General features: G+C 52.9%; 1 protein-coding gene across 1 annotated transcript; it reads left to right on the forward strand.

The window, feature by feature from the left end:
- Window positions 1-1,035: 1,035 nt before the first annotated feature.
- RAB5C (RAB5C, member RAS oncogene family) lies at window positions 1,036-23,390 on the forward strand. Its single transcript, XM_059996540.1, has 6 exons — window positions 1,036-1,161; window positions 18,932-19,184; window positions 20,631-20,782; window positions 20,989-21,111; window positions 21,970-22,063; window positions 22,573-23,390. The coding sequence occupies exons 2-6, from the start codon at window positions 19,019-19,021 to the stop codon at window positions 22,686-22,688; spliced, it is 651 nt and encodes a 216-aa protein (XP_059852523.1). The 5' UTR covers window positions 1,036-1,161; window positions 18,932-19,018; the 3' UTR covers window positions 22,689-23,390.
- Window positions 23,391-23,606: the final 216 nt, after the last annotated feature.

The raw sequence follows: 23,606 nt of genomic DNA on the forward strand, positions 1-23,606 counted from the left end.
GTGGCAGGTTGTCCCAGACAGGTTGCAGGTCGATTCTCCAGCTCAGGCTCCAGAGTGTGATGGGTGTTGGCTGGCGTCATAGCAACAAGGCCCACAGCTGTCTATAGGGTGAGCTTTGATTCCATACAGGTTCCGAGTAGTGTCCCTGGGGGTGGGATGCAGAAGCAGAGGAGATGCTGGTCTGTGTTGGGGGGTCGGGGGCGGGCAGAAGCAGAAGTGGTCTTAATCCATACTGAGGGGAGCAGAAAAAATAGAAATAGTCCTGATCCATAGGAAGGGCAAAGTGGGGACAAACAGAAGTGGTTCCAATCTGCATTTATGGATGTATGGGGAGCGACAAGGCAGAAGTGGTCTGACTCAGTATTCGGCATCAGAGACAAGGGCCGGTTCTGGTTGTGGATGGAGAGAGGCAGGGGCAGGGGCGGAGGTTGGGGTTGAGCCAAAGACGGAGGGTTCTGGTTTACGGCTGGGCAGTAGCAAGAGCTCTCCCTGTGATCCCACCCAGTAGCCTCCAGAGAGCCCTTTCTATAGCGCTTCCATCATCTTTCTCATCTCAGAATGTCCCCAACAGTCGGGCTCCCAGAACTGACTTGGCCCGAAAGCTTGGACAGGGGTTTCTCCGCGTTAGGGAGCGCTTAGGGCTGGTCCACGCGGCCTTACGTGCATATTCATTCACACCATGTTTTTCCTTTCCCAATTCTGCACACACAGCCTTCTGCACTCTTGCAACGCTCCGCCAAACGCCTCCCCTCGGGGCGCCTGGAATCCGTGATGACGCGGTCGGCAGACCTGGCCTTAAAGAGTTCCCGGCCGGGCTCCGCCTAGCCGGCCGCCGGCTCCACCCTAAGCCTAAATCCCAGGCGGCCACCGGCTCCTCCCAACGCTGCGAACTACAAGTCCCGCCGTCCTTCGCGCGCGCTCTCCCGCCTCTCCCGCACCCCACGCCGGGACCGCCTGTGAGTCGGCCAAGAGTGCCTCCCATTGGTCTCTCCGCCCTGTCAGTCGCCTGGGAGTATTGAGGGGCGGGTTGGAGGTGGAGATCCGGATCCGGAGCGGCTGAAAGGCGGAAGTGGAGGCCGGAGCCTGGGACACCGCTGGGGGGAGAGGAGCGGAGCCTGTCCGAGCCCCGGCCCCAAGTAACGCCGCCGCCCCGGAGCCGCCGTGAGTGTGCCTGTCCTGGGACGCAGTGTCTCGTTCGTGTTGAAGCCTCTCCGGGGCGGCCCTTCCTCCCGCCCAACCCTGGCTTAGGGGGATACTGACCCCTCCCCCGACCCGTAGCCCCCTCTTAAGGGGCTCCCCAGGCGTCGAGCCAAAGCGGGGGAGATCTTTTCTTTCCTTCCCTTCCCTGCCCTTCGTGAGCCTTGGGAAGCTCCTATGGCTCTCCTCTGGCCTGTCCCGGTCCGGTTGTGGGAGGGAGAGACCCTAAGTTCCTCTCCCTCTGCTCCCAGAATTGGCGGAATCTTTGTCAGGTGTGAAAGAGCCTGTCCCCCTTCTCTTTTAGAGGTAGCCAGGAGTGTTGTCTGTCGCCTCTCTTGTCCCCAGCCCGTCCGCCCACCCCGCCCCGCCCCGCCCCGTCCCACAAAAACAGTTGTCGCTCCAGCCCTAGAGGAATTTTATCTCGATTTCCTGGGGCTGGGGCGGGGTGGGGTGGGGGGGTCCTGGCTGAGACGGCTCCCACAACTCCTTAACTTCCTCTCTTTCCTCAAGCCAGAGAGCCACCCAGGATCTCAGCAGAGTTTAAAGTCTGGGTCACTCTTTAGGAATGAGCTGTCTTCTCCGTGCCTTGCCCCCTGAGCCCCCAGCCCTGTCCTCTGGTTGTGTTGTGTCGTTCTCTGAGTGTATCTCTGGCTCTTCCTGCCTCTGAACAATTTAGCTGAGGTTTGCTCGATCCTAGCTACAGATCACATAGGTCAGGATAGATCTGCCCATTCATTATCATCTCTCTCCCCTCCTCCTCCCCCCTTGCTGGAGTCTCAGCCCTGTCCTCCCAGAGCCCGTGAGTGGTTCCAGGCTGCCTCAGAGGGACTGCTCCTCTTGGGACTGCTGTCTGTTGGTCCTTAGAGAAGAGAAAAAAGACCAAAAATAAGGAGTCTGGAACTGAAGAGTCCTGGGCTATCTCTTTCCCACCCTAAACACACATGCTCACCTCCCTGATCAACAGGTCACACCACTTTTAGTCCTAGGGTCTATCTCCATTCCCTTCTGGGCTTGATCAAGTAAGTTGTAGATTGCAGAGGATTAACTTGATGCCACTGTGGTGGCACCTCTGGGTCCTTAATGTGCAAATTTTTGTAGCCCAAGGAATTCCCACACATGCCACAAAGTGCTGATGCTCCCCACCTTTTCCGAGAGGCAGCCGGTACTGACATCTGATCCTTGTCCCTTGCTTGGGACTTAGGTGTGTGAAATGGCTGCTGTCTCAGACCAGGCTGGGAGGTTCTTTGTTATGTGGCCAAAGTACAGGCCAGAGACTGCACCTTAATGAGAGCAGCCTGACTCTGAGGCCATGACTGACCCTTGCTATCTACAGTGGAGGAAGGGAGGGAAGGCCATGCAATCTTTGGGAATTTCTGTATCTCTTCAGTGTTCTGGGCCATCTTTACTGCCCTTGGATGCTACTTATAAGTGTTAAAGTTGTTTCGTCTTGAGAGCTTTTTGACCTCTTCTGGACAATCACCAGTGTCTGACTCCTGCAAACTTTTGAGCTAGGCCTGGGATGCACTCCTTTCATTTTTTATGGAACAACAAAAAAAGTTTCTTGTCAGAGTCAGCAGTAGAATCACAAGCTCTCTCTCTGTGGACTTCTTTGGAGGGTTGTTGGAGACTTCTATGGCCAACCTGGTTTCTCTAATCTGGTCAGTCTGTGCCTCTACTCACCGGCCATTGGTCTCTGACCAAACTTACCTCCTCAGTAGTGGGCTGTAGTTTCTGGAACTCTTTGGGAGTCCCAGGATGAGGCTGGCCAGCCTTCCAAGGGGACCTTCTTTGTCTGGACTTGATCTCCCAGCTCTAATTCTAAAGCAAGCTTTTGAAGGAGAAGCTCTCCCTTTCAGTGAGACAGGAAGGCGCCAGTGCCCTGACTGGTTAGGTGGCCACTTCTGGCATGCACAGATTATAGAGTCCAAGCAGAGATCTGCCACTGCTTGGCAGAGAGGGGGACGGCTGTGTGTGGGCCAGAAGCCCCTCCCCTCTGATGCCCTTCCTCTCCTGCTTGCCTCTTACAACCAGTGGGTCTTTTTCTGCCTTTATACTATAGAAGGGTGGTAACAACTGATTTTTATAAATCAGTCTAAAGTTGCCAAGTTCTTTTCACATGTGTTCCTGGGAGATTGTGGGAATTGTATCTCCACTTTAGAGATGCTGCTGAAGGAATGGAAGTAGTTTGTCTTAGATCACACAGTTAGAAAATGGTAGAGCTGGGTCTTGGGATTAGATGTGCCTCATCTTGCCTGATAGCGGGTCCTCCTTTGGTCTGTTTGTGGAGGGAATGGACATGCGGGTGAGCAAGCAGTGGCCCAGGTCAGATTCTTTAGCATCCTCATCAGTGGCACTCCTCCTCTGCTTCCGGTCTTCTTCCCCAGCCCTACCGCACCCTCCTGTCTTCTTTCTCCTCTGCCTCTGGGGACCATGGCAGTTATGGGTCCTGAGTCAGTACTCTTCAGGGCCTGAGAGTTTGCTCACATCTGCATGCTATTAATTTCTTGGGAAACTGAAAGTCAGGATGGCTAGAAAATGAAAGTAAAAGTGAGTGGACTCAGGGGTCCCTCTGGGCAGGGTGAAGGGCACAGGGAACTGGTGGAGCTGGCCTCTGCTTAGCCCCCGCACTTCTCCTCTGGTGCTGCCTGCTGCTTCTAGTGGGAAGGATGTGGCTATCTATCAGGTGCTCCTTTCACTAGAATTTACATGGAAACACAGAGTAAGGTCAGAAATTTAAATTCAGCCCCACCAATCAGGTACTTCTTAGACCCTTCTTCTTCTAACCCTTGCCTGGTAAACAGAGGCGGTGTGGTGGGGTGGAAGGCACGAGAGCCTTAGAGTCAACCAGGCCTGAGTTGTCATCTGGACTCCCTCATTTACCAGTTGCGTGGCCTTGGGCTTGTTACTTGACCTCTCTGAGCCTCTCTTTCTTCCAGTGAAATGGAGATACAAAATATCTTGCTGAATTAGAAACAAAGGGTAAAGCTAGTCCATTCCCTGGCACAGGATAGATAATCACGAGGTCCATGGAGTTTTGAAGGTACATCATAATTCATCCCTAGGATTCTGATTCAACATTTCTGCCAGTTTTCACTGGGATGCTCGGTGGTTTGATGGATGGTTCCCATACTGTCTTGTTCCATAGATGGTAAACAGAATTGTTGTGGGTTCTATTCCCATTTTACTGAAGAGAACGCTAAGACCATGACTGTGCGCCTCCCGCTGGGGTTCTCAGACCCAGTGGATACTCAGAGCCACACATCTCTGCATCTTCTAGGCACTTCAGTCTTACTCAGTTTTCAACATTTTTATACCAGAACAATCCTGGATCTATTACAGATTGGAATGCAAAGTTTGCATGTATTTAAGCTAAAACAGGAAACTTCAGGACAATATTTTGATTGCAGCAGGCTGCTTTGGGTTCGATTCCCAGATTCCTGGAAGTTTGCATTTTCTCTCCCCCAACTTGAGTCGGGATACTTTTGTTGGGGCCATTTCAGGTAGAATTTGTAAACTAGGATGTGCCCCAACCCAGGTAATAGTGCTTTCAAGAGCCTTGGCAGGGGAGAATTGGAATATTTCTTAAGGAGTTCTCTGCATTAATAGCTTGGTTCTATAAAAGATTAGTTTTCAGAGTAAACATCCCCATCTCTTGTATATAGGAACAATAATGCAAATAAAAGCTAAACTTTTTGAGTTTTGCTTCCGATGTGCCAGGCACTCTCCTTTGATCCTCGCAACAGCCCCAGGACGAAGGTACTGCGTTCAGTCCCCAGGTTACGGTGGGGACTCCATAGTGAGTGGCAGAGCCGGGGGAGAAAGTCTGTGCTCGGATCCCTCCTCACCCTGTCTCTGGGCTAACTGCATGCTCTTCCCTTTGCACGGAAGGCCCTTCTCCACCTCCTGCCTGGGAGCAGCATCTCCCAGCTTTTCTCTCAAAGCGCAGTTGGAACATCACTTCCTCTGTGAAGCCTCCCCTCCCTTGAAGGAGGCTGAGGGCTTTTCTCTTCCCTGTACTTTCCTCTCATTGCTCCTTGTCTGCCTCCTTGTCTAGTGTGTGAGCCCTGTGGGGGCACCGATCGTGTCCTGTTTTATCTCTGTGTCCAGTCCCACTGTGACACCCAGCATAGTAGGCTGTGGTTGTCCAAGGAAAGGGCAGACATTCAAACCTCCCCTTGAAGCAAACGCCTGCCCGTTTCCTCTAACATACACAGCACAGATGTGGTGAACCTGAGATTCATGCTCACGTCCCTCCGATCCCAAAGTCTGAGCCATTTCTTCGTCCATCCTCCGCAGAGTTGCTCATAGATAAGAGAGCGGACAGGTAAACAGGGTGAACGCTACAGTACAGATGATATAGGGGGTGGAGACAGGTCACAAACTAAATTTCCAGAGGGTACAGCTCTCTGTCCGGCACAGTTTCATCAGGAGAGGCAGCATGGCTTTGGCCACCCACGGTGTGCTGACCCCCTTCCAGCGTGCGTGTACCTGGTCAGTGTGCCCCCACAGCTGTGTGTGGTTTGGCAGCACCGACCCCAGGTCAGGGCTGGGCAGGGGTCTATGGAAGTGAACTCAGCTCTGGGCCCTGGGTGCTCCTTCGCATATCTGCACAAGGCTCATTCTTGAATAAGGGTGGGCCTAACAAGGGGGATGCCAGCAGAAAAACTGCAAAGGTGGTAGAGTTTCCTCCCAAACCACCACACCTGGTCTCCACTGTGATTAACGTCTTACATTATATTGTACATTTGTTGCAATTAATGAACCAGTTATGATACGTTATTATTAACCAAAGTCCATACTTCATTCACATTTCCTTAGTTTCTATCTAGCGTCCTTTTTCCGTTCCAGGATCCCATCCAGGACACCACGTTACCTTTTAGTTAGTCTTACCTTTAGTCATGTCTCCTTAGGCTCCTCTTGGCTGTGACAGTGTCTTAGGCTCTCCTTGATGATGATGACCTTGAGAGTTTTGAGGAGTATTGAGGAGTCATGTTTTATAGCGTGTTTCTCAATTGGGATTTGTCTAATGTTTTTCTCACGGTTACACTGGGGCTATGGGTTTGCGGGAGGAAGACCTCAGAGCCATTCTCACCACATCGTATCAGGGGTGTGTACAGCCAACGTGACTTAGCGCTGTCAGCGTCAGGGTTGGTCACCCGGCTGAGGCGATTTTTTTTTTTTTTTTGACTGCGCTGGGTCTTCATTGCAGTGCGTGGGCTTCTCAATGCGGTGGCTTCTCTTGTTAGGGAGCACGGGCTTCAGTAGTTGTGGCACACGTGCTTAGTTGCCCTGCCGTATGTGGGATCTTCCCGGACCAGGGCTCGAACCCGTGTCCCTGGCATTGGCAGATGGATTCTTAACCACTGGACCACCAGGGGAGTCCTGAGGCGATGTTTGTCAGGCTTCTCCACTGTCTCCCCTCCCCCATTTTGTGCTGTCCTCCTTGGAAGGCAGTCCCTCTGTGTAGCCCACACTTGAGGGGTGGGGAGTTAGGCTCCTCTCCTCCAGGGCAGGGTATCTACGTGAATTACTTGGAGTTCTTCTACACAAAAGATTTGTCTATCCTCCCCCATTTATATATTCAATTATTTATATCACTATGAACTCGTGGGCATTTATTTTACACTTTGGTTTATAATCCAGTACTACTTCATTTTATTGTTCAAATTGTTCCAACTTTGGTCATTGGGAGCTTTTTCAGCTCCCTTTGACCTACCCCCATCATCTTGGGGTTTTTTGTTTTCATTTTTGTTAGCACTTCCTTACTTTTTGGCACTACAAGATGCTCCAGGCTTACCTTGTGTATTTCCTGCCCTGGTCCTGGAATCAGCTGGCTGTCCAAGGCCGCTCCCTTGTTAGCAAACGCTTCCTCTCAGTTATGTTGATATGGAGTTTTGTGGTCGGAGTTATGTTATTTCTCCTCTTGATGGTTAGTTGTAGTCACCAAAGCCTCCAGAGGTAGGTGAGGTGGAGCTGTGCCTGGGAAATCCACCCCTGGAGACTCCTGGGAGCTGACCCCAATGGCAGGCGGTTGCTTCTCCATACTTCTGCTACCCCTGCCTCATGCTTTTTGACTGATCCAAAAATGGTCGGATTTGCTATTTACTCTGGAGTTTACTATCCAGTTGGGAAGGTGAGGTACATAATCATTGAGTATTTCAGGTGCTAAGTTCTCCAGCTAAACCTTCCAGGTCTGGTAGGCGAGTCCATGTGGTCTGGGCCAGCGTTCTTTTGCTGCCATTCAAAAATGGACCTCCCCTTTGGGAGGGTTCGTGCAGGGTTTGTGGCTCCAGGCAGGCTCAGGGCAGGCTGTCACTTTGAGCTGTGATCCTGAATCATTGAATAGCTTAAATCCTTCCGTTGTACTGTCATCCTTATGAAGATGTGTAACTTGAGCCCTGCTGGAAACACTAACTTGGGATCTTAACAGGAGTTGGTTTACAAGCCTCTGGCCTTCTATTCATAGCTCCGTGTGTGTCCCCTTCAGGTGGCTCTGTCAGAAGCATCCCAGGCGTGGGGGAGGGCGTGGGGGAGGGTGTGGGTGGCCTCCCTAACCCTGGCTGCTCTCCTAGTCATCAAATTGCTCTCCGAGCCCGCTCCAAAGGCTGTGGTGATTAATGACACCAATTTCCAAACCTCTAGCATTTGCAGCCTGTTTTTTAAAAGGAACTCTGGTGTCTTTGTCAGCTGTCCTAGTCCTGTCCCCTCCCCCTCTCCACCACGGAACTCCTTCCCTTTCCTGAAAGAGGCTTTGAAATGGAAGGAACGGCATTTGGGCTTTAAGATGTTTTGTGTTGTAGGGTTTTTTTGTTTTTTGTTTTTTTTTAAGAGTTCATGACTTGCCTGGTTAGGGGCTTTAACTCACTGTTGATTTTTTTTGGTTGGTGGTGGTCGTCCCCCCCCTCCATTCTTGTGGCTTTGGAAGCCAGTCTCTAGAGAATAGAAGGTTCTGGTTGTTGACAGGACATAGGACATCAGCTGTGAGCTGCTCCTTTTTCTAGGGCACTGGTGAAAGTTGTTGTCTCAGTCTGTTTGGGCTGCTATACAAAATTACAACAGACTGGGTGGCTTATAAACGAGGAAATTTATTTCTCACAGTTCTGGAGGCTGGAAGTCCAGGCTCAGGGGGCCAGCATGGTTGGGTTCTGGTGGAAGCCCTCTTCCGGGTTGCAGATTGCTGACTTCTTGCTGTGTCCTCACATGATGAAAGGGGCAAGGGCGCTCTGGGATTCTCTTTTAAAAGGGCACTAATTCCAGTCATGAGAGCTCTGCCCTTATGGCCTCACCTCTCAAAGGTCCCACCTCCAAATACCATCACAGTGGGGATTAGGATTTCAACATAGGCATTTGGGAGAGGGACAAAAATATTCAGACTAGAGCTGTTGTCCTACTCAGCATTCTCTCCAGATGAGGGGCACTGAGGAATGGGGTTCAGGGAAACGGGAAGCAAAAGCAATATGTGAATAAATAGTGTTTGAACGTTTACTCGAGGAATCCACTTCACAGGGACTTCCCCGCCACGAACGTTTATTTATCGAGCGCTTGCTCGGAGCCAGGCCCTTTGCTGGGAGTCTTCGGTGCATCCTTTACCCAGCAGCCCTGGGAGATGGGTGATGCTAATCTCTCTATTTTACACGGGAGGAGATGGGTTTAGTGACACAACACAGAGTCACCCTAGGAAGTGGTGGCTCCAGGACTTGAACTGAAGTTTGACTCCAGCACTTGTGCTCTTCACCCCTGTGTAGAAGGAACCTAAGAGGTCCTGTCTGGGGTGGCGAGGTGTCCCCTTCGCTGGGCTATGGCTCTGTTAGGGGATCCAAACTGTCTGGCAGATGGATGTGTATTGAAGCCTTCAGCTGCCCCGTTCACTTGCCAGACCTAACCGGGCTGTACCTACATCGCAGGCTCGGTTCACCACATTTATGAACACCCACTGTGTGTCAGGTTTGATGTTGTGTGCTGTTAAAGGGAAGCCCATAGTCTGCCTTTGCGAATTTTGTAGCATGATCGTTTCATCTGCAACATGCCCTTAGCTTCTCTCACTTTCTCACTCCCAACCCTCAAGCCCCCAAGTTGTCCAACCTCTTGCCACCCGCAACAGTCGTGAAGATTTGGGGCTATGAAGCAGAAGTGTGATTCATTCATCGAAACCTGTTGAAACCCATTCATTGCCTGATTTCTTCACTTCACCCTTCTACATTTTGTTCGCCAAATTTTAATAAAGAGGGCTTCCCGGGTGGTGCAGTGGTTGAGAGTCCGCCTGCCGATGCGGGGGACGCGGGTTCGTGCCCCGGTTCGGGAGGATCCCACATGCCGCGGAGCGGCTGGGCCCGTGAGCCATGGCCGCTGAGCCTGCGCGTCCGGAGCCTGTGCTCCGCAACGGGAGAGGCCACGGCAGTGAGAGGCCCGCGTAACGCAAAATAAATAAATAAATAAATAAAGAGGGCTTCCCTGGTGGCGCAGTGGTTGAGAGTCCGCCTGCCGATGCAGGGGACAAGGGTTCGTGCTCCGGTCTGGGAAGATCCCACATGCTGCAGAGCGGCTGGGCCCGTGAGCCATGGCCGCTGAGCCTGCGCGTCCGGAGCCTGTGCTCCGCAACGGGAGAGGCCACAACAGTGAGAGGCCCGCGTAACAAAAAAAAAAAAAAAATTTAAGAAAGAAAAAATCAGCCTAAAATATTGTTCTTTGGCACCAGGGCTCCTGAGAGCAGCCATCATCCCTCAGATCCCACAGCAGGAACTTTGACCTTGTTTCTCGTTGGTTGGGCAGCCTCTGACCATAGCGTGTGTGGTGTCTGAGCAGGAGGAATTTGGTTTTGCCAGATCTGATACCTGACTCTCTTTTCCCCTGCTTGCCTCTGAAGCATGACCTCTGCCCTCTGCTCTCTGTTTAGGAGCTGAGGGCAAAACAAAGAGGGTGGTAACTTAAACTGACTTTCTGTTTTTTTGTAAAGACAGGAAGGGTTTGTGAGAGGTGTCAGTTGTTGGCATGAGTAGCTCGATCAACAGGTGTTGCTGATGATCCTGACTTTCAGCAGAGGTTCTTAGAGTCTTTCTGGGCCTGGGGCAGCAGCAGAAGCAGCAGCTGTTCAGGCAGGTACTCCTGGCCCCTGCAGAGACCTTCCCAAGACAGAGGGATCAATGGGCCCTGTATTGTTGAGATCCTAGTTAGCACCGTCTGGGGAAATAGTAACTGCATGAGCATAAACAGCTCAAACACAGAGTAATGGTGAGGCTTGTGGGTCAGCTGGTCTCCTACAACTGTCCTGACTGGCTTCCGCATGACCTGTGCTCCATCCTGGGGCCATGGCAGGTATAGGTTGTGGCCAGGGAAGAAGCTGAGCCTTGTCCAGCTATCTTTGTGTTCTACCTGGCACCAGCAGGTGAAGAGCTGGGGCGGTGGGGGGGAGGTGAGCCACCACACAGCCTTGGTCCCATTCCCCCCGCACCCCATACCCCGTACCCTGTAGCTGGATGCGTGTGTGGGTTTGTGCCACCGAAAGTGCCAGACTTCAAATTGGGCTTTCGCTTGAGGCTTCTTAGCTGCCCCGCATGGGCCTGGAGAGTCTGCCACAGCCTTGCTGGCTGAGGTGCGCTGAGCCGGAGGCCAGGCCCTCTTAGGGAGATAGTCTCTTAGGAGTAGCACTCGTAGGGCCGAGAGCCCCCCCGGTGCCTCTTCGAATCAGTAGGCAGCATGAGCCTTGCCTGGTGCAGCTGTAGGCAGACCGCTGTCTGGCTGGCTTTCCCCATGACCCCACCACCCAAGCGCCTGGCTCCTCTGTGGCCAGCAGGGCCGGTGAATGAGAACCCTAGAGCTGCCCCTGAATCCCGGGGCCCTTCCACAGATGGTATGGGCAGCCACAACGGCCAGGCTGTGTCAGCAGATCCCTGTAGATAAGCCCCTGCCCCCACCAGCAGCCTTCCTCCCCATGGGCACAGGAAGAGAGGGACTGGAGGTTTTCATCCTGGGCCTGAAAGTTAGCGCTGACTCTGCTTCTCCTCCTCTCCAGGGAGCCCGTCTGTGGTTGAGAGCTGAGAAAGCAGCTTGGAGATCGGAGAAGGATTTCTTGGTGCTCTTGCTGGGGCAGGGCCGCGGGAGGCTGGGGGTCTGTCCTCAAGAGTGGCTTCTACCCAACTCGGCCTGGCATCTATGCTGAGCGACACAGCTGGTCTTCCCGACAAGGGAGAGGGCTGCAGCGGCAGCTGTGCTCTGGCTGGCTGCTCCTGGCACAGTTCCAGGTTCAGCCCGGACGCCGGGCAAGGGCCACTCGGTCATGCATATCCGGGGTTTAAGCCTCTTGGTGCCCCTGCACACTGGCCCCTTTTGCAGGTGTTGGTGGAGTTCATGGACTCCATGCTCACAGGCGTCACTGTGGTGCAGGAGTCTAGGCACTCAGCCCCAGTAGAGTCTTACTGTTGAAAGGGGAGTGAAGTGAAACTGCTCCTAGTTAAGGGAGTTGGGCGGGCTGGGGCAGATTTAAGGGCCTGCCCCAGCGGTAGGGGGCCCCCTCTCGCTCTCAGGCCCCCTCTGGGATGATTTCCCTCCCTTCCCCCTGGAAAGGGAGTTGTCTTGCTGTGGCTCTGTAAAGGCAGCATACCCTTCCTCTCCTGCTGCCATCTCCCCTCAGCCCCCTACTTACTGGTGGGAAGAGGCTACAGCCCTGGCCTGACACACCCTGTCAGCATCTCCCCGAATCTCAACCTGCACCGTTAAGCTTCTGCTTCCAGGGCCCAGCTTCTTCTGTGACACGCTCCAGGTGAGAGACAGGCTCTCTGTGTGGCAATTCCATAGTCCTGGTCACACAGGGAAGACACCCCTCTCTTTGATTCCACCCCTAAACCCCTTTTCCCTCTGCAGATACGCTCTGGACAGGTTGGGGAGTGCAGAGCATCACACCATCATAACCTCTTTCTCCCTGCTGAAAAAACAAGCGTCAGCTTCTCTTTTTACTATCGTGAAGCTTTAAACAACTTTAAAATTCTTTAGCTCACAGTTAAGTACAAACAATAAATATATTCTTAATATGTATGCAGCAGGCACATTTGTTTATGGTGAATCCTGCTCTCTTGCCCCTTATTTGTTTGGGTATCTTTGTTCTCTTTTGGCCCTCTTCTAATTCAGACAGCATCTTTTTCATAGTCTTTTTTTTTTTTTTTAATTTATTTATGACTGCGTTGGGTCTTCGTTGCTGCGCATGGGCTTTCTCTAGTTGCGGCGAGCGGGGGCTACTCTTTGTTGCGGTGCACGGGCTCTAGGCGCGCGGGCTTCAGTAGTTGCGGCACACGGGCTCAGTAGTTGTGGCTCGCGGGCTCTAGCGCGCAGGCTTCAGTAGTTGTGGTGCACTGGCTTAGTCGCTCCGCGGCATGTGGGATCTTCCTGGACCAGGGCTCGAACCCGTGTCTCCTGCATTGGCAGGTGGATTCTTGACCACTGCGCCACCAGGGAAGCCCCTTTTTCATAGTCTTTACTCTGAATTGTTTTATACTAAGACAGAAAATATTTTATGTACAGGGGAGCTAGATTGGTATCATATTTCTAAGCTTTAATTTTTCATTGCTGTATGCAAAATTCTATACCAGCAGCATTTTTAACGTTTTTATTGACATGTAACTTACATACAGTGAAGCTTACAAATCTTCTTTTTTTAAATAAATAAATGTATTTATTTATTTTTGGCTGCATTGGGTCTTTGTTGCTGCGCGCAGGCTTTCTCTAGTTGTGGTGAGCAGGGGCTGCTCTTCCTTGCGGTGTGTGGGCTTCTCACTGCAGTGGCTTCTCTTGTTGTGTGGCACGGGCTCTAGGCGCGCACGGGCTTCAGTAGTTGTGGCTCGCAGGCTCTAGAGTGCAGCCTCTGTAGTTGTGGCTCACGGGCTTAGTTGTCCTGCGGCATGTGGGATCTTCCCGGACCAGGGCTCGAACCCGTGTCCCCTGCATTGGCAGGCGGATTCTTAACCACTTTGCCACCAGGGAAGTCCCGAAGCTTACAAATCTTAAGTGCATTTTTACATTTGTAGACGTCCATGTATCTACTTCCCAAATCAAGATATAGAACTTTTCCATCCAGCAGCGTGTTTTTTAAATTTGATACAAACTCCTTTTCCCATGGTTAAAAGCCATATTTTATTAAAGCATAGACAGAAGGTGGTGGCCCCATTATTCTTAGTGGATGTGATGACGTTATTAATATTCTTGGGTTTTCTATCTCTGATGGTGGAGCCTTTCTGGAGTTATGAGTCCTGGGCTCGGGCTCTGCCACCACCTGGCTGTGACCCTGGGCAGGTCACCTTGCCTCACCTCCATCTTCTTCTCTGTAGTTATGAAGAGGAGTTTTGAGCTTTGACAACCAGTGAGTCAAAGCTACTTAGTTAGGCTCTTAGTATAACAACCCTGCCGTTCGTTAGAACCTCACCTTCAGGAGGGCACTGTACCATGCACACCATGTGTTGTTTCATTTAACAACTCTGTGTGACTGGTATTAAGTAATGCCATTTTATAGATAAGGGACTGAAGCTGACAGCGGTCACTCATCTGCCTTGGCCAAGGTCACTTAACTAATAAACGGTGGAGCCAGGCTTTAACCAAACCCAGTTCAGCCTCCCACGTCCTGACTGCTAGTTGTGCTGGGAAGGAGCGTGGGGACCTCATGGGGCTCTTGGCTTGTGTTGCTTCCGATTCTTCTTTCCTCTGTCTCTGCAACCAGCTCGAGGCCTGCGTAGTCCTGCTGTGAGTCTTCCCTGTGGTCCTGGGTGCCAGTAGTGGTGGTTTTCCCGTTGAGGATGAGCTGTGTTCTTGAGTCAACGGGTAAATCATCTCCCCTGCTGTTCTGAGCGTTTTAATGTCTTCTACCTTAGCTTTTGAACCTAATCACCTCTCCCGTGTCCCCTGATTTTTTCATTTATTCTCTTTAAGCTAACAGGTTGCTTCTGATGTCCTCTTGCCCAGCTCTCAGGGTGTTAAATATTCAGGAATGCTTTTATCCAGAGTAAAGTGTAGCTGGAGAGCCACCGGCCAGAACCGCCTCCAGGGGCCCTGGGCGGGCTTGCTGGGTTCTCCGCACCACGCCCTCCCCACTCCTCTCCCTGTCCTGGTCCCAGGGGGCCCCAGGCTAACCTTGAGTGAGCCAGTCTAGAGCAGACCAGCCTCTGGCCAAAACAAAATCTGGTTGGTTTCCTTAATCTGCTCACTATCCGAGCTGTGCCGGGACTCTCAGCTAGAGGAAGTCTCCGAAGCAAACAGGAAGCACGAGAGAGACACCCACCAGCTGGAATTGCTCACTCTTTACCAGAAGGACAAAGAGTATGAAGTGGGTGACTTCATGGATTAGAGAAGAGAAAGGTGAACATTTCGAGTGGAGGCTGGGGGGAGGGGCAACATTCCAGCAGGATCTCGCATCTTGGAGAAGGCTTCAGGTGTTGAATAAAGCCAGGAACCAGTCTCCACCGCCAGCCTGATCCACCTGTATTGTCCACGGTACCCATCTGGGGGGCGCCTTTCTCACATTCCTCCCTCCTTCCTGTGTCAACTGCAGCTCTTGGGCTTAAATCAGCCTCCTAGAATCACTTGGGGATTATTTTGTTTTATTATTTTATTTTTTTGGCCACGCCGCACGGCTTGTGGGATCTTAGTTCCCTGACCAGGGATTGGACCCGGGCCCCCAGCAGTGAAAGCACCCAGTCCTAACCACTGGACCACCAGGGAATTCCTGGGGAACTTGTTTTAAAAACATTGATTTCTGGACCGCACCTCTAGAGATTCTAGATTCAGTTGGTCAGGCTTATTTTCTAAACGCCCCAGGTGATTCTGATGAAGAAAAGTTTTGAGACCCACTGACCTACAGTGTCCAGAGCAAGGAAGAGCAGCGTCCCGCTCTTCTTTCCTCTTTCTCTCTCCGCTTGGCCCCAGGATGGGCTGGGTGTGTGCCCATTATGCCTGTTCATGGGCCAGAGTGTTTAGGAGCTCCGATCCCTTCTGCCCTTTCATGTGCCCCGTGGGGAAAGGTGTAGGATGCCCCCGTCCTCGAATTCTCTCCCGTTTCCTGTGAAGACGTGGGGTTGGGAGTGGTGCTTGTTCTCGTGGCCTCTGAAGAAACCAGGTTTCTGATTTGGAGCGTGGCGGAGGGGGTCACGGCAAGGAGGGGCCCTCGAGGTGCTGCTCTACCCATTTAAGCAGCTTCATGAAAATATCCAGGAGGAAATTCATCCCACTTGTGTGTTTTTCCTGGTGCTGGAGAAACTGGTTTTTAAAAATATATATATATTTTTGGCCTATTCTGTATCTTATAAGGAACTTTGACCACAGCTTTAGCTCTTAAAGGGAATTGGATTTTGGTCTGAAAGAAGGCTTTTACCGGGGACTTCCCTGGCGGTCCAGTGGTTAAGGCTCCGTGCTCCCAGTGCAGGGGGCACGGGTTCGATCCCTGGTCGGGGAACAAAGATCCCTACAAGCCACATGGTATGGCCAAAAAAAAAAAATTATTAAAAACCAGAAGACTTTTACTGTGCCATTTTGGGTTATAATTCCATCATTTGACTGTGCCTGTGGGTAACTCTAGCTGCTGGTTCAGGAGGGAAGATTCCCACAGTGGGCTTGCCTCCCCCAGACAGCAGGCAAGCTCAGTGAATTCACCTTTACCACCTGCCAGGGGCTCCGTCTCTGACTTCCCAGTCTTGGGAGGAGAGGGCATAGGGCTTCCTGGGGCTCAGAGTGTGGCCTTTGCCTGTCTGAGGCGCCTCCATGTCTCCATGTGCCCTTCATGGCACAATGCGCTTCCTCTGTGCTTTATTGTCTGGGAAGGTTCAAGACCTCTGCTCATGTGATCACTAAGTGGGTCCAGGTAAACCACGAGGCAACAGGCCATAAAAAAATGCTGTGTGTGCCTGCTCAGGTGTCTGTGGAGGGCAGGACCAGCATCCAGGCAGAACATGTCACCAGGCGGTTTGCGCCAGGCGGAGCACCCAACAGCGCTTAAGAAATGCAGACACAGGCCCTTCTCCAAACCTTCATCGGATCTCCGGGGGCTGGCTGCACAGGTGATTTTGTTGTGCAGACACGGTTGAGAACTGAGAACCACTGCATGAAAGTTATTTGTCTCTCCTGGCTTGTTTAAAAAATCAGATTCTGTCTGGGCAGGTTTGGAAACCCACTGGTTTGATAGGGACGAGACTTAGATGTTACCTCTGTTTTTCTTGACTTGTAGATGCTGGTTACCTCCTACCCCAGTGGCCCTCAGCCCCAGCTGCTTTGGTTTTCTTGGCATCAGAGTCTTCACCTCTGTTCCCCTCACCCCACTCATTCATACCTCCTTCTCCAGTGCCCCAGCCACACTCTGTCGCCTGGCCAAGATTATGTGTCACGTGGATTCGTGGTAATAACCAACCTGTAATTCCATCGTGGTTTCCCATCATTGCTGTTGCCTGGCCCGGCCCTGGGCGACTCCTCCCACTGGTGGCAGGAATACACAGGGACTACAAGATCACTGTGACTGTCAGCCAGAGCCAGCCCTTGCTGGGCCAGCAAAGCTGCTGCCACTAAAAGAGTCTCTCATTCACCCAGCAGCCCGAAACCAAACACAGAGGGTGGGCGTTGCCTCCACCGTTCTTCCTACAGCCGGGAGGATGGCTGGCGTCCAGGCACCGTCACCATGTGCTGGGTGGCCTTGAGCAGGGCATTTAACACCTGAGCGCAGGCTGTTTATCTGAAAAATGGGAGGTGGTTTTAAAGCTTAAAGGAGATAATCGTTGTGCAGGCGTTCAGTAAATGTTAGCTGTCTCTGAAAATCATTTCATTTGGTGAGCGCTCTTTGAATTCCCTGTGTGTCCAGAACATAGAGAGGAAGGCAGCAAAGAAGCCAAAAGCACGGCCCTCACCTCAAGGGCCATAGTGTAGAATCTTGCCAACATCACTGACTGGGGTGAAAAGAGAAAGCATCTTAAACTAAAATATTTCAAAACTGGCGTTTCTTGTCACTAATTGAGATTTCCCCCCCCCATGCTTCCTTCCTTGTACTCTTGGGGAATAGGTGGCCCCCGCTTCAAACCTCTTTTCCTTTAGTGCCGTCCAGAAAGGAAACTGTTGTTCCTGGTTAGTGAATCACTCTTCCTGAAGCTCACTTTTTAAATGAGTTGCTGGGAGAACTTGGACGTGGAGAAACGATTTGAGGTTGCACAAAGCAAGCCCTCTGTGCCTGCTTCTCGCATGAGCACAGACCATTGCTTCCCACAAACGTTCCCCTCTTCATTCACACCCCGTCCTTTGACTGTCAGGGAACGCGCTCCCTGCGTTCAGGGGCAGGTCAGGGCTGTCTTGCTCCGAAGACCCTTCCTGCATAGACTCTATTCTGCACAGGGCATTCTCATCCAAACCTTTTCTTCTCAGCTTAGGTTCAAATGCCGCACAGCGTGTTTAGGACACAGTACCTACTCACAGTGCTCGTTTGTCAAACATTCTGTGTACGTTCTGATACCTTTTAGTATAAGTCTTCTAGAGGCTTCTGGAGATAGCCTCCTCATCCTTCTTTGCAGTTCCAAAACTTAAAAAAAAAAAAAAAAGTTGGCGCCTCCGAGGGTACCACTGACTGAGTGACTAAGATGTCAGTGCAGGGGCTTCCTTGGTGGTGCACTGTTTGAGAGTCCGCCTGCCGATGCAGGGGACACGGGTTCGTGCCCCAGTCCGGGAAGATCCCACGTGCCGCGGAGCGGCTGGGCCCGTGAGCCGTGGCCACTGAGCCTGCGCATCCGGAGCCTGTGCTCCGCAACGGGAGAGACCACAACAGTGAGAGGCCCGCGTACCGCAAAAAAAAAAAAAAAAGATGTCAGTGCAGGAACACCAGCTGCCGGGTGTGCAGGTCTTGGTACCCGTGTTTGTCTCCGCCCTCCCACACCTCCCCCTCGTCCTCCCTCAGCCCTGCCTCTGCCAGTGGAGAATGGAACTGAGGTCTCTATTTAAAAGGGAGCTTTGGCAGCTGTCTGACTGCCGGCAGAGCTCGCTGGCTGTGGTGTGTGTTTGGTTTTTTAATGTGTGTGAGACTTCTGGCCCATCAAAAACGAGAGCGCTGGGGGGAAGAGGCTCAGGATGAGGGAGTGAAATAAGGCTTTGATTCCAGCCTCACACTGAGACCGGAGATGGCAGGACAAAACAGCTCTTTTGATAACGACTTGCACCTGGCCAGGCCCTGGTCCCTGAGTGCCCGGGAGGTTGGCCGAGCACCTTGTCTGAGGAGCTTTCCACCGGGACTCCCCGTTCCCTGGTTGGCCTCACCACCCACTCTGGCTTTGCACAGAGGCAGGCTGTGATCTGAGCTACCAGACCGCACGCAGGTCAACTGTTTGTTGAGCTAGATCCTAGTGTCCGCTGAGCCATTTTCTGGTACCCTGTGTTGCCTGTTGACTTAACTGTCACCAGGCTGGCATATGCCCATTCCTCTCCTGTGGGTGTTTATTTGTATGTGAATGTTCATATCTGGGGATGGGAGGTCAGTGTGTTTGCCCAGAACTGTGAGCCTAGAGTTGGGGGACCACTCTTCCCTTTACTGTCGGACGGCTGTAGGGCCAGGAGATGTGTGGTACAGCCTAGTTAGGGCTCGTGTCCTAACTTGCGGAGAAGCCGGGCAGGGGGTTAGGGAGAGGGGAGGCAGTCAGCCAGGTCATCAGGGCGGGGCAGTGACCTGTGGTTTAGGGAGGGCTCACTGGGTGGCAGTCTTTGGCCTAACCCAGCACTTCCGATTTCTCCCTTGCAGTTGGAGGCCCCTCCCCACTAAGTGCCTCTTTGCACAGCACTGGCCCCCGCCCCCACGCTCACCGGCACCACTGCAGCGGGACGGGCCATGGCGGGTCGGGGAGGTGCAGCACGACCCAACGGACCAGCTGCTGGGAACAAGATCTGTCAGTTTAAGCTGGTCCTGCTGGGGGAGTCCGCAGTGGGCAAATCCAGCCTCGTCCTCCGCTTTGTCAAGGGTCAATTCCACGAGTACCAGGAGAGCACAATTGGAGGTGAGTGGGCCCAAGGGAGAGGGGGTGGCCTCAGGGAAGTGGAAGAAATGCCTTGGCGTGGAGGAGAAGGGAAGCTGACTGCCCAGAGGCTAAGCATGCCTGGGGCAGCAGCACCTTGCCTCATCTGGGCCCTGGAATCAAACCCAGCAGCTGGTCTCCATGTCAGAGTCCCACCAAGCATCTAGTAGGAATTAGCTGAGATTCGAAAACTGCCTTCCTCTCCTGGTTCCGTCTCTTGATTTCTTTGTGTGGCCCCGGGTACACCCTTCCACTGGCCTGGGGAGGGAGAGGCTGCGTCTGCCTCTCTGAGGGTTCTTCTTACCGCTACCAGGCAGTGCATCTACCCCGGCCTCCCCCACGTTCCAGAATGGGGAAATGGCCTCGTAAGTGGGCTGGTGTTTCTGAAGCTGACCTTTACCCCTTCTTGAGCTCAGAGCCCGTCATTGATTTCCCAGTGGTCAGCATTTAGCACGTGAGGGTCTGGACCCAGCCTCCTGCCTCAGTGGCCAGTACACACCCCGAGGGGCTGGGGCCGACCTTGGGCTTGAGTCATCCTTTTTCTACCCTCTTGGTCGGCAGGAGGTTTCCAGGCAGCTGGAAACAAAGTAGGCCGTGTCAGCAGTCTTCTGTGCCTCTGCAGCACTGGAGTCAGGAGCTGGAGAGGGGAAGTGAGGCGGTGCCCCAGGCCCCTCAGGGAGGAGGGGGGAGGGCCGGGCAGGAGAGCGGGCTTCCTGCACAGAGCCGTCGGGATCCTCTGCTGCGACTCCCACCTGCCAGCCCCAGCTGCGAGACTCCTTTGAAGCACGTGCGCAAGTGCCGTGTGTTCCCCTGCCTCCTCAGGCCAGAGATGGGGTCACTGTGTTCCCTGAAGGTCGAGCCAATCAGGAATAAAGTCGAGGGCAAAGCCGAGGGTGGCGGCTAGCCAGCGTGCCTGGAGGTGGCAGGGGTAGCGGGAAGCCGGCCACCCAGCCCCCGCCTGGCAGTAGCACGGCGTGTACTTCAGTCTCCCCAGCGTGGCTGAGTGTGTGTGAGAGTGTCCTCAGGACACCGAAGGCCAGCCATGCCCCTGGGCTGGAGCAGACGGAGGGGCTAGGACTGTTCTCTGAGGGGAGGGAGAGGAGGAGGAGCGTGGGCCCACCCTTTTGTGCTTGGAGCCAGGCTTCTCCTAGACTTTCCCTGTCCTGCCCCTCGCCGCTGTCCTTCAGAGAGGGCTTCTGAAATGGCTGAAGTACAAGCAGGCTTCCCTTCTCCTCCCACTCTTGCCTGGCTGGGTCTGTAAAGCCTGTGCAACCCCCAGCCCCCTCGACTCACAGAAGCGCCCGCTCCACCTGCCTTGTTCGGCTTCTCTGGCCGCCGGGTTGGGGGTTTTCGGGTTTCTAAGTGCAGATACGTGAGGGTGTCTCCTCGGCCCCTCTGCGCCTGGTAACACTGCCCTCCCTCTTCCAGCGGCCTTCCTCACACAGACCGTCTGCTTGGACGACACAACAGTCAAGTTTGAGATCTGGGACACAGCTGGACAGGAGCGGTATCACAGCCTGGCCCCCATGTACTATCGGGGGGCCCAGGCTGCCATCGTGGTCTACGACATCACCAACACAGTAAAGATTTTCCCTTGCTTCTCGACCCTTTGTTCCTGAATGGGGGGGTGGGCACATTTCCTCTGGTGTTTGGGGGTGTCTCGCCAGAATCTTCAGGGTGATGACATCTTAGACACCTCGGCTCTGCCAGCGCCAGCTTCTCCAGTGAACAGCCCTGGGCAGAATGCCTGCTCCGTCCTGTTGACGCTCTGGCCCTGTCTCCCCAGGATACGTTTGCACGGGCCAAGAACTGGGTGAAGGAGTTGCAGAGGCAGGCCAGCCCCAACATCGTCATCGCGCTCGCGGGCAACAAGGCCGACCTGGCCAGCAAGAGAGCCGTGGAGTTCCAGGTGGGGGACGGACCAGGCCCCGGGGGAGGACGAGCCAGCTCCACTCGGCTTCCCCAGGCTGCTCGGGCTTTGTGAAGGGCTGCGTTGGGCGGCAGCAGGGGAGCTTCTGTTTGCTGTCCCCTCACGGCTCGAGCATGGGCCTAAAGGGGATGCCGTCCACCACTCCGCCTTCTCTGTCAGTGGTGGTGGGGTGTGTGTGCATATGGATAGCAGAAGCTTCGGCTAATTTTTTCTATGAACTGGCTTTTTAACGAAATGGTGAAAAAGACAGACTTTTTCAGGTAATATGTGCACATAGGAGATTGTAAACAGTACAAGAAGGTATACAGGATGAAATTTGGGTCTCTGACCCTAGAAACTCAATCTCCCTTCCCCCAAGTTCCTTGCAGTTTCTTGTCTTTCTGGAAACATGCGGAAGCGTATGAATCCCTTTCTTTACATACTATATACTTAACTTTTTTACCACTCCCCACCCGATGGACTTCTAGGTCGTGTGTAATTGCAAAAGACTGGAAACAGTGCCGTAGTCGACATCCACATACTTTTGTCCAAATGTGCAAGTGTATTTGTAGGATAGCTTTCTAGAAATATTTCCTAGCCTAGTGATTTTGAAGAGCAAGAAGGCAGAATGGGCCTATGGAGACCCGAGTCAAACTTCTGCTGACGTGTGTGAGCTGAGAGGTGCTGTATGTGAAGTGGGGGAGCTCAGAGCAGGGGAGCCTTAGGCCTGAACACCCCTGTGTTGTCTCTGTTGTGTGGAAGACACTGTGATCAGGGAAGATTTTTATCCTGGGCCTCAGCCCCTGCCAACTGTCAGTGTTTCCCTCCCACCCACTTTCTCACCTCCATCCAAATCAGGAAGCACAAGCCTATGCAGAGGACAACAGTTTGCTGTTTATGGAGACATCAGCAAAGACTGCGATGAACGTGAATGAAATTTTCATGGCAATAGGTAAGTTGCCTCGGCTCCCCTCCCCCAACCAGGGTGTGTTACTTGCCTGCTGCTCTGTGTAGGTCTGTGGGGTCCCTTCACCAACAGATCTTTTACCATTTTTGATACTTTGATAAAATTGTTTTCTTTTTCATCTGACTCTCAGATATAGATCGCTCACTCCAGAGGTTTCTAAAGCCTGGGCAAAGTCTCACCCTTCACTTCCTGACCCTGCAGCGTACCACCCACCTAAAGCTGTACATCACCGGCCCCCTACCCACTTAGGATTTTGGGGGTCATTTGGCTCTAGAGTCATCCTGTGTGGGTTTGAATCCTTGCTCTGCCACTTACTAACTCTGTGGTCCTGGGCAAGTTATTTAACCCCTTTGCCTCAGTTTCCTGAAAGACCCAAAATATACTTGGCACGTAGAACACACACCCATCAGGATGTTGGGTGGCACCCAAGTGGACTTGGGAGAGTACTAGGGTTCCCCCACAAACACCCATCTTCCCCCTCGTCTCCCAAACAGCTAAGAAGCTTCCCAAGAACGAGCCCCAGAATACAGCTTGTGCTCCGGGCCGGAACCGAGGAGTGGACCTCCAGGAGAACAACCCTGCCAGCCGGAGCCAGTGCTGCAGCAACTGAGCCCCCCTTACCTGCCCACTGCCCCCACCTCCTCCGCCTCAACGACCCGACTGGAATCCACTCTAACCAATCGCACTTACCGACTCGGGCCACCACTGGGGGGCAGGGGGAGGGGCCCACCATGGTTTCTCCATATCATTTTGATCATAGGCCGGAGTGAGTTATTCCACCTGCACCTTTCTGTACAAATACTAATTCAATTTTAAGTCTTAAGTCACTTTTTTAATATATATGATCTGCTCTTCCCACTTCTGCCCTTTCTACTGCTCTCCCACTCTTCCTTTGCCGGTAGTAGCCACGTGCCCCTGTTCCCCCCACCCTGGTGTATGGGGAGGCGGGGGTTGGAGCAGTTCCCCTTCTTTCCCTCTTGCTGATTAGCGGGCTCAGCAAGAGCATCCGTATCCTTAACTGTGTTTGGAGTGCGCTTCGTTCTGGGTGACGGGGCAGGCCCCAGGGGCCAGGGAAGGGGGAGGCAGCTCTTCCCTCAGCTGGCTGTCATCAGGCTGCAGCGTCCCCTCCCCACCGCCTGACTCACAGCTGGGAGAGAACCCACAGCATTACCACAGCATTATTGTGACAGCCACGAACCCATTGCCCACAGCCCCCTTCCCCCTCGTCCTTGGTCACCCTGACCTCTGGCTCTGAGCCCTGTTCTGACCAAATCACAATGATGAGTATTTGGGGGTGGGTGGGTAAGGGGGGGTAGTGGGAGGGGATGGAACCAACTTTTTCTGTATTTTGTATTGTATGTTTTCTTCAACATGTAACCAATCAGTATCTTGTCAATATAGTCAGCCGATCGATCGACCTCCTGCTTGTCTTCCTTGTCTTTCTCTGGCAGAGTTTATCAGACCGTAGCCTCTCTAGCTTACTTGAAGTTAATTTAAAATGAACCTCTAAATCTTGTTAAACAAAAGC

Source organism: Delphinus delphis, chromosome 19 (assembly GCF_949987515.2).
Source record: "Delphinus delphis chromosome 19, mDelDel1.2, whole genome shotgun sequence".
In the NCBI taxonomy this organism is placed as follows: domain Eukaryota; kingdom Metazoa; phylum Chordata; class Mammalia; order Artiodactyla; family Delphinidae; genus Delphinus; species Delphinus delphis.

What these genes read in the sequence shown, in the direction of transcription:
- RAB5C (XM_059996540.1), top strand. Translation starts at nt 19,019, where the DNA reads ATGGCGGGTCGGGGAGGTGCAGCACGACCCAACGGACCAGCTGCTGGG. An exon ending in CCAGGAGAGCACAATTGGAG is followed by an intron (nt 19,185 to 20,630) that starts GTGAGTGGGCCC and finishes TCCCTCTTCCAG; the next exon opens with CGGCCTTCCTCACACAGACC. An exon ending in TCTACGACATCACCAACACA is followed by an intron (nt 20,783 to 20,988) that starts GTAAAGATTTTC and finishes CTGTCTCCCCAG; the next exon opens with GATACGTTTGCACGGGCCAA.